The sequence below is a fragment of the Prosopis cineraria genome, unplaced genomic scaffold (genome assembly GCF_029017545.1).
Source record: "Prosopis cineraria cultivar Desert tree isolate PC_DT_omini unplaced genomic scaffold, ASM2901754v1 PC5, whole genome shotgun sequence".
NCBI lineage: Eukaryota > Viridiplantae > Streptophyta > Magnoliopsida > Fabales > Fabaceae > Prosopis > Prosopis cineraria.
This window is the reverse complement of record NW_026555336.1, coordinates 32359818-32370090: the sequence shown is the minus strand read 5'-3', so window position 1 is coordinate 32370090 and position 10273 is coordinate 32359818. Positions and strand designations below refer to the sequence as shown.

The following is a 10273-nucleotide window of genomic DNA, read 5'->3' as shown; positions in this document are numbered from 1 at the left end:
CATCACTGGCCATATACTATGGGTACTACTTTGCATGCTATGTGGATTCATTCCGTCAGTAGCTAGTGTGAGGTGTAGGTTCCTAGAATCTCTTGTAAAGTCTAGATACTCTCGATCAACCTTTTCCCATTGAGCAGAGTCAGTAGGATGCCTTAGCATACCATCTCTAATCCTCTCGTCTGCATGCCATGTCAACTTTTTGGAATCTACTACACTGCTATATAAGCATTTAAACTGAGGCACTATAGGAAAGTACCATATCACCTTCTCCGGACTCTTTCTATTATCCTTATAACATGATGCATTACATTTAAGACACTCAGTTAATAATGCATATTCATTCCTGAACAAAGTACAATCATTAGGGCAAGCATGTATTTTCTTATAGCTCATGCCCATAGATCACAACACTTGTTTTTCATCATATGTTCAGGTTGGAAGCTCATTACCTTTCGATAGCATTTCATGAATAAAAGAAAGAAATTAGATGAAGATTGTATCAATCAAAACTCCTCTCGCTTTTAAGTTATACAATCTCAGCACAGCGGTCAATTTTGGGAATCCAATGTAACCGGTGTATAAAGGTGTTCTCGCATCATTTCTCAACCTCTCAAGCATTTCAAGACAATCCTAGAGTTCCTCTTCAACAGCACTCGCCATCTCTTCAACATGATCATCTTCATCTATACTTGTTTCAAAATCATGTAACACGTACGTTGAACCATTATTCCCATGGCTTCTATCAGTTGTATCCCTTGACTCACCATGCTTATGCTAACATGTGTAAGTATGATCAATTTCATGGCACACTAAATGGTCTTCCAACCCGCTCGCACTAACTCGATTCAAGTGGCCACACCTGATGCAAGGGCACACAATGCTATTATGATCTGCTTCATGCTTTAATGCAAAACTAATGAACTCTTTCACGATTCTATTCACAAACATCCATTCCTTGTCCATGATCTCTTCCAATCTGATAAGAATTATTGAGTAAAATGATATTAGTGACTCAATCATATTAAAAGAGTTAGTTTAATAAATAAATTAACTTCTAACTCAATCAATCATGAGCTATATGCTTCCACATATATATCATCCCTCTCTAAGCTAATTAAGTTTAAGATAATACTTATAATTATATTAAACTAATTGTAAGTAATTTATCTTAAACAAAAACTTGCCAATACGTGAATTTTTTTAATTTATAAGTTGTAAATAATTTATAACATTTATTTTCATGACTTCTTTAGGAATTATATTTGAATATATATAACCCAAACAACATTAGGGCCCTTGTATTTAAATAAAAACTAAGTAATTTTTAAATACTTTAGAGATTTAAAAAAAAGAATTTATTTTGTAGAGATTTTAAAAAAAGGAATATAATTGTTTTATGTTTGGTTACAATAAAAAAATTACTTATAATTATAATAAGACAAATATATATTTGAATATTAATATTAACATACATCCTAATTGTTTTATGCTTTTTACTTAAAAGAAAAAAAAACTTAAACAAAATTTTAAATAAAAATTGGGCAGCATAACTATATAAAAGTAGAACTTTTCAAGAGGCATTTTGTCTCATTTCAATCACAACACCATCAACAACAACAACAACAACATATAGTATTTTAAGCTAAAAGACACACATGAGTAACAATTTCGAGTAAGTTCAAAGTACTCATACACAATTTCAATTAATATAAAGCTTCATACACTATTCAACTATCAATTAAAGAATTAAATGATAGAAAATTTCTAATCAAATTAGTTAGATATTGTTCAAACAAAAAAATATACAAAAAATGGGTCATAAATTTGAATAAAAATAAAAACTATATATAACTCCTATCTAATCAAATTTTATTAGTCTAATATATATCTTAAACTTATCCATAACTTAAATTTCATATGAGTTTTGGCTAAAGATAATTTTTTTCTATGAAACATTTCATCAAACACCTCGTGGGTAGCATTAATAACACACCAAATCAACATAATGTAATCTGATAAACCCAAACCAAATCAAAAATCAACCATGCCTAATCAATTCTAAAAAACAATTAAACACAAAAATTCACTTAAATGGTTTCAGATAGCACTCAAAAAATTAAGAATAAATATGAAGAAATAAGGAGAGAAGAGGCAAGCACTTACAAAATGTAGAAAATGAAGTCAATGAAGGAGAAGAGAAGACCCACACAAGCTTGAGGAATATTGAAGAACATGAGCTCCAAGGGAGAAGATGCTGCTCGGCCGAAAGGAGAAAAACCAAAAAATAGAGGAGATGAGGTGCGGAGAAGGAGAGATGCTGTAAAACTGAAATCTGATCTGAAATAGGAAGGAAAATGTATAAGTTAAACGTATATTGGATAGTTATCCACTTAACCATTCAATAAATGTGCCACATAGTGGATGGTTAAACAAAATAACCGTCCAATATCTGTATCAAAATATAAAAATTATCAAAAATTCAAAATTTAAATCTTATTACTATTGCAGAAAATGCAAATAAGAGCGCCTATTTGGGCTCCCAAATATATACATAGAAACATTTCAAAGTGCTTATTAAAATAAGCACTCTAGAATGTTAATCTATGGGAGCGCTTAATTGAAAAAATGCTCTTGTAGATCTGTAAAAAAATAAGAAAAAATCAAAATACATGTTATAGCGTTTTCAAGCAAAGCGCTTCGAAAATTTACTAAAACAAAATAATTAAAAAAATTCAAAAAGCCTACCAGAGTACTTGCATCAAAAGAGCTTTGGTAGGTAATGGCAAAAAAGAAATTTTAAAAATTTAAAAAGGCTTATTACAGTGCTTTATTAGAAAATGCTCCGATAGATTAGAAGAGACAACCTTTTTCGGACCACTTTTGGTATAAGAGCTCCAAAAGGCTTCCAATTTTGGAGCCTTTTAGGAAAAGTGCTCTGAAAGATTATCTTAAAAAAACAGCTTAAGTTTGATAGATTCGCATAGCCCTACTTTAAAATTTCTCTTCTCCTTCTCTCAAACCCTCACCCCTTTCCATCTTTTTTCAAGTACCATCGGTCTCCTTAGCTTTCCTTTGTCATCTTGCTGCCACTAGCAACTTACTGTCACTGGAAGCCACATCGTTTGCCTTCAACATTCTGCCACAAGTTATCATAGATTTGTGCATCTCTACCTCTAGAAAACCTTTGACCTGCTCTCTTCTCCTTCAGGGTTGTCCATTGTACACCAGCCTTTGTTGTCCGTTACTTTAGATTTGTCCCTTGTGCTTCAGATCCACAAGGCATTGTTGATTTGTGCTTTAGATTTCTGCAGATCGGAGCTGCTGTAGTGCCATCCCTGTGTCCCCCACCATAAGCCATTTTTACCATCCTTGCCTTCCTTTCCATAGTATGATACTTTCAATCATCATTCCTTCTTGTTCTTATTTCTAAAAATATATTTGCCTTGTGAGTTTTTGAAATTTAGATACAGTAGGTAAGCTGATGCTATTCGGCGGTAATTTCATTTCAAAATCTTGTTTACCTCAAACCATGGTCGCCTTCAAGATTTTGGTGCATTTTCTTTGTCTCTTCTATTTATCCTTTTGCATTGTTCCATTTTTTAACACTCCCTTCTTCTTCTTTTGACCAAGAAAAAAATTTTATATCATACATGTCATGGTTTTTCTCCTTCTATTTTGTGATTCTTAATGGCTTTTACCCTGGATTCTTTATAATGGCAATATGTATATCGGTGCTATTTGTATTCAAAAAATAATATTCTAAAGGTGTGCATAGCAATGGAAGCATTCGTTTCAACCATGTTTGCCTTGTTTTATAAAGGATGAGATGATTCGTTTAGAAATAGAAAAGACTATCTTTGCAGGAGTTCAGTGAATTCAAAGAGGAATAAAACTCAACTATTTTGGGACTGGAAAGGGGATTTGACACAGAAGAGCAAAACACAATATTGACTATTAAGAGAGGAAATGTGCTGGTGGGGATTAGAATTGATAGCCAAAGCAGGCAACTTCTAAATTGGGCTCTTGTTAAAGTCGCTCAACCTAGGGATTGCGTTGTTGCAGTTCATGTAGTTAAATGTTCTGGTAATCTTTGACTAAATAAAAAAATGATTGAAAATATTTAATTGATTGATTAATAATTCAATTCTGGAAATATTTTAAATGAAGACAAATATAATAATATTTCTTACCTTGTTAATTTAAATCTGAATATCACAATAATAATTCTGTATCCAAAATTAATCCCTGTAGGATTTAAAAGTGCAGTTAATGAATTAGATAATTATCAAAATTAATTAAGAATTTCATCAGTTTTCACATGAATAATTGTATCATCTTTTAGTTCAAGATATCCTCCCAAGTTCCAAGTTATATATTCCAAGTTCAGGATAGCAACGTATTTTTTTTAGTTCTCGAAGCGAAAAGGTCTCTAAACAAATTAAACAAAAAAAAAATCTAGAGGGTACATGATTATAAAATGTACTCCCTCAATTAAAAAATATAAGGCATTTTTAACTGAATCTCACTGTTCAATAAAGTAGTTGCCTACTTTTCAACTAGCCCTATCTTTTCATATTTACCCCTATTAAATACCCTACAATAAATATAAAGTCATTATCAATAGGGATACTTTTAGAAAAAAGGTAACGATTACACCTCAAAAGACTAAAAATGCCTTACATTTTTAAATATTCAATTCTTAAAAAAATGCCTTACATTTTTGAATGGAGGGAGTATCTGCAAGAGGGTACTTCTTTACTTCAACAATTGTCATGCATTGATAGGGCTGCGATTATAGGTTTCATGTGAGCCTCTTATTACCAATTTTAACAAAAATTAATATTTTTATTTTACTTCTTTAGGCCCTTGTTTTAATATTCTTTCTTGTTTTAATTAATAAAGTTTGTTTATGTATTTAAAAAAACATCAAAGTAGCATATTTCATGCATTTTGAAGGTGATGTGTGGAGGAATCTGAACCATAATTGATATATATAGCATTCAATTGTATCAAAGGAAAAAAGCATACTGGTTTGGAATTAGATAATAATTGTTTGAAATTACTCTTTTATCTTACATCTTCTCATTGTTAAAATTTTATAATTCCCTTTATCTATTTTATAATTTTGCAAGTTGTTTCAAATGTTGTCTCGGGATGAGAAATACAAAGCAAAAGTATAACCTTCTTTTCCTTTCAAGTACATATTTACTCTTATCTCTATTTTTTGTTTAGTCTTTTTGTTCTTTTTCTAATCCTTATGTTTCAAATTGTTTAGATCTTTTACACACATTTTGGAATTTAGATAGAAACCTTAACTTTATTGAGTACACAAGTCTATTCTGATATAAGTTTTTTTAGATAGAAAACTTAAGTTCTCACATATATTATTTACATGACTTCACACAAATTTAGGTAATCATGTGTGGTTTCTTTTTTTATTTCATAATCAATTATGGTTAACCTCTAGAAGTTCATGTTATTTCATCACATTTTCCTTAGATTCTAATCCATTTTGGTTTAATTGTATATGTTTTTATTGCCCAATTTAGGAAAATGTGCATTTTGTTTTGGGCTTGTGTTCTTGGCTTTAATTTGATATTTTTAGCCTAATTTCATGTTATTTTGATTGAAGTTTTGATTAGAAGCATTTCTGGAGCTTTATGGATGTTTTTGGAAGGCTTTTGAATGAAGAAATCAAGAGCAAAATGAATGAATTTTATTAGCTGTAAAAACAGTGCAAAACTGCCAAAATCATCCTAAAGTCGTGACTTTCATTCTTGACTTTCTCTGCTGTCAGAAAAACGCTGCGTTTCATTTATCAGAAATTAGTTGGCTAGGATACATATAAGCTGAAAGCTCGACCCGGAACGCATTCTTCAGACTTTTAGACACTTTTGGAGCTTGGTTGTGCTAGGGTTTGGGCATTGTAAGAGTTGAGATCAATAGATTGAAGCTTTGAAGACATTTGAAGCTCATTTTCTTTGGTTTTTCTATTCCTCTTCCCTTTCCTCTCTTGTAATCTGAAATGGGTCCACTTATTTTGTATATTTGTAGCTTGTGGATGATTATGAGTAGCTAAATCCTTTGTTCTAGGATTATTTAGAACCCTTGTATGGATTAACACTATATTTCTCCTCTCTTTTTGTGATTAATGATATATATATGTTTATTTTACTTTTTCCTTAATGCTTCTACTTGATTGGCCACCATTTAGATGTTGGGTTCACTTAATTGATGCTTGAGAGGGCTAGGTTAAGTGTAGAACTTGGGTAAAATTGTGTAAGAACTTGATATTTGCATGTTGAATGGATGGTTCTGCTGGTAAGATAGAGATATACTTGCTAGCCTTGCATAGCCACATTAGGGTTGGTGTTTAAAATTGAGTTTTATTGATTGCAACAAGAGATTGGGCAATTAATTTAACTAAATACTTGTTCATGACTTGAGAGAGCTTGTCCAAGTATTTTTAGAATCCTCGGTTATCACTTATTTTCATTAAAAGCATTTATGAAAGGAGGTAATTTTGGTGTTATGAAATGCAAGGGGAACAAATAATCTTAGGTCTCAATTAGTGTTGGAAGTTTGTGAATTACTCACTTTCTTTATTTTTCAGTGTTAGTTTCATTTGCAAAACCATTTCACCTAACTATGTGTAGCTCAACTTGATCAAATTTGCTTAGTCTTTTGCTTGATTATAGTTTTCTAAATAAATCCTCGAGGGAACGATACTCTACTCATTTTATCTTACTTGCTACGACCCGTACACTTGCGGTGAGCAACAATTATGTTAGAAGAATACCATAAGGTAATATTGATCATAGAAGTTTTGATTCAAAGTAAAAAAAAATATATTGACATGTAAAAGAAGATTTGGTTCTAAGTTTGAATTATTGTGATAATAGTATTGGATGACATGTTATTTTGTAAAATTTATTTGATAGTGTGATGATGCTATCAAAATTTACCAGTTTTGGAAAATTTATTTAAGTTGAATAATTATGAAAACTATAAAATATATGGTGAAAATAATTTTTTTTTACAATAAAAACCCTACGGGATCGTTTTCTTATTAAGCGCTCCCGTAAATCCCTTTATAGGAGCACTTTATTGTAAGGCGCTCCTATAGATGGCTTTACGAGAGTGCTTGATAGAAAAGCGCTCCCATAAGGTCTTTATTTTGAAATTTTTAAATGTCTATGGGAGTGTTTTTTATAAAAGCGCTCCTGTAGACCACCCTCTATGGGAGTGCTTTATAAAGCGCGCTCTCGCATATATTGGAGTGCTGGCTATGGGAGCGCTTCTCGTATACCAAAAATAAGCGCTCCAGTAAGGTTATTTTGTAGTAGTGTATCTTGGACGGTTTTAAGGATAACCGTCCAATATAGCTCTAAATATTGAACGGTTAAGGCACTCTTATAGATGGCTTTACGGGAGCGCTTAATAAAAAAGCACTCCCATAAGGTCTTTATTTTAAAATTTTTAAATGTTTATGGGAGTTTTTTTTATAAAAGCGTTCCTGTAGACCACCCCTATGGGAGTGCTTTTTATAAAAGCACTCCTATAGACCACCCCTATAGGAGTACTTTATAAAGCATGCTCTTGTATATATAGGAGTACTGGCTATGGGAGTGCTTCCTGTATACCAAAAATAAGCGCTCCGGTAAGGTTATTTTGTAGTAGTGTATCTTGGACGGTTTTAAGGATAACCGTCCAATATAGCTCTAAATATTGAATGATTGACCACAGAACCCTCCAATATTCATTCCCGCATAAGCATATTGGATGGTTTATCACATAATTGTCTAATAAGCCTCATCATATATTAATAAATCTGTAACTTTCATTAACATTGCCAATCTCACACATTTAAACTCTAATATTCTCTTTTTATATTACCCAATGCCCATATTGCTTACATTTGGGCTTACCTATTGGGTTTATTATCTATCTATAATGTTATATAGCTTCATTGAATACCAATATTGCCATTAATACCTCAACAACCATAATAATGACATATTTAATATTCATTTTTGAACATTAATGGAGCTCTCCCTTCAACAACCACCAAAATCATTTATACTAGGTTTAAATACTCTAAAAAACTCTCATTAACTCCATTTGAGTCAATGGGTTCGGATTCATAACCTATATGGACTGAAATCATCATCCTCATTCAAACCCTAACTTAAATCCTTGAGAAAATGAAAGAGGAAAGGAGAAAAAGGATTTAGGAATCTTACCTTGAATGATTTGGAGCTTCAAACCTTCTCAAATCCTCCTCTAGGTCATGCCCTAGCAGAGCAAATGTGAGCTCCTCCATTTCCTTTCCTTTCCTTTTTGTTTTTGCATCAATTCGCGTTTAAATTCTATAGAATTCACACTGTGGGCCACAACGTATGTCCTCACACGCCACAGCATGTGGTATAGAGAAAACAACTCTTGCTTGATGGTCCTGTGCATCGCGGCGCATCTCGCAAGTGTCATGACATGTGACACAAAGGCTTTTTAGCTTGGTTTTCTGCACTTTTTGGTCACTTAATTTGACTTTGGACCAAAATTATATTTGAAATTCTAACTAAAAACACTTATTATTCTCCTCTGATCACATACCACATCAACTTACTTAATTACCCTAATTAGCTTTAATTAATCATGGGATTAAAAACTGAGATGTTACAGTATCTACAAGGAAGCCTGTAAGATATGGGAGTCCCTGGTGACAAAGTACATTGCTGAGGATATTGACAAACAAAAGTTCATTGTGGGAAACTACTATAGATGGGAGATGATCAAGAATAGGGACGTGAAGAAGCAGATTAATGAGTATCACGATTAATGAGTAGATTAATGTGAAGGAGCAGATTACGTTTTTGACGTTGTTCTTTCCTCCTCTGACTGTGTTTTGGTTCGCTTGAGTTTGCTGTTCTGTTGTCTTGTGCTTGTTTAATTATGAGGAACTGCCGTTCTGCCGTACCAGTATGCTGGAATAATTCTTAAAGACAGTGTCCTTCGGCACGACTCAAGCAGCTCTCGATTTCCTACTTGCAGCCAACACTTTTAAACTCATATTACATCATAATTAATTTTGTATTTCTATTGACGAAAGGGAGCATTTTTCAGCTTTTAATTATTAGGATACTCATGTATCGAACTCCATCTAAAAACATAATTATTCATTAAGTTAGAGTAAAGCCACACTCATCAAAGTAAGTTTATAAAGAATATGCAATCAAAGAATGAAAACGCAACCAGTGCAAACAGGGGCTTAACCAACATTAACCAACATTTTGAAAGGTAAGGGGGCCAAGTTTCTAAACATTATATTAATTAATATATATATGTTATCTTTAAAATATTTTTAAAATAGCAGAAAGTGAAATTATATATTTATCTTTGTTTTTCCTTCCTTCAGATAACTCAACTACAGAGAAAATTTATTTTTATCTAACCAATTTGAAGTGCAGAACTAATTTTAAGCATACACAGATTTAATTTCCACTAAATGAAAGATTAAATTGCAGAAGGTGAAGGTAGGTAATCTTACCTCTTTTCGTCATTATTGTTCTCGCCAACGGAGCTCCGATGTGCATGAATTTAGTTGTCGAGAATCGAGAGAGACAGTACCTACAAAGGCGCGGGGTCTTTCCCTTCCATTTTGCTCCTTTCCTCTCCATTTCTTTGATCCTAACCGTCCAATCTGTGTGGCTCGTACATGATCATCTAAAATGCCAACTATAATCCAATACTATGGGCTTGCTTACTTATTAGAAAAGGATGAAATAAAATAAATTAAAAAATAAAAAAGATTATCAAAGGGGATTAATAAGCACATTTATAAGTGATAATTTGATTCATAGGGTTGAGAATTATAATTTATGAGATTTTTAGAGAGCGTGATGATTTTCACATTTATAATATATATTAATGGATGATTTAGTTTATTTTTATCTTAATTTTTTCAATCCATTTTATTCTTTTCATTTTTACTAACCAAAAGAGACCTATTATTATCTAAAACAATGTGCCCTGAAAAACTGTTTTGGTTCATATATTTAAAAAGGGTTTTGGAATTTTTTATTAAAATAAAGATAGTTTTACTTTTAAAAACAAACGCTATTACATTTTTTCAGACTATTTAATTTAAAATTTTATTCTTGTATTTCAAATTTAAATTATTATGAATTTAAACATTGATGGTTGTTTTTATCTTTGTTGTATTATTTATAAATAAAAAATATTAAAAATGGGGGTAATATTACTGTATATAAAT

General features: G+C 31.8%; 1 protein-coding gene across 4 annotated transcripts; it reads right to left on the bottom strand.

Moving 5' to 3' along the window:
• Window positions 1-300: 300 nt before the first annotated feature.
• Window positions 301-10039, bottom strand: LOC129312202 (uncharacterized). 4 transcript variants are annotated; one of them, XR_008593463.1, is made up of 3 exons: window positions 9548-10039; window positions 2164-2337; window positions 301-976 (listed from the first exon to the last, which is right to left on the bottom strand). XR_008593463.1 is itself a non-coding variant. In XM_054954830.1 (3 exons), the coding sequence occupies exons 1-3, from the start codon at window positions 9675-9677 to the stop codon at window positions 775-777; spliced, it is 462 nt and encodes a 153-aa protein (XP_054810805.1). In that variant the 5' UTR covers window positions 9678-10039; the 3' UTR covers window positions 301-774. The 4 variants fall into 4 exon arrangements, 3 of the variants coding, with proteins under 3 accessions (XP_054810805.1, XP_054810806.1, XP_054810807.1); XM_054954830.1 differs by having other exon boundaries at window positions 2208-2337; XM_054954831.1 differs by lacking the exon at window positions 9548-10039 and adding an exon at window positions 8244-8397.
• Between the last annotated feature and the right edge of the window lie 234 nt (window positions 10040-10273).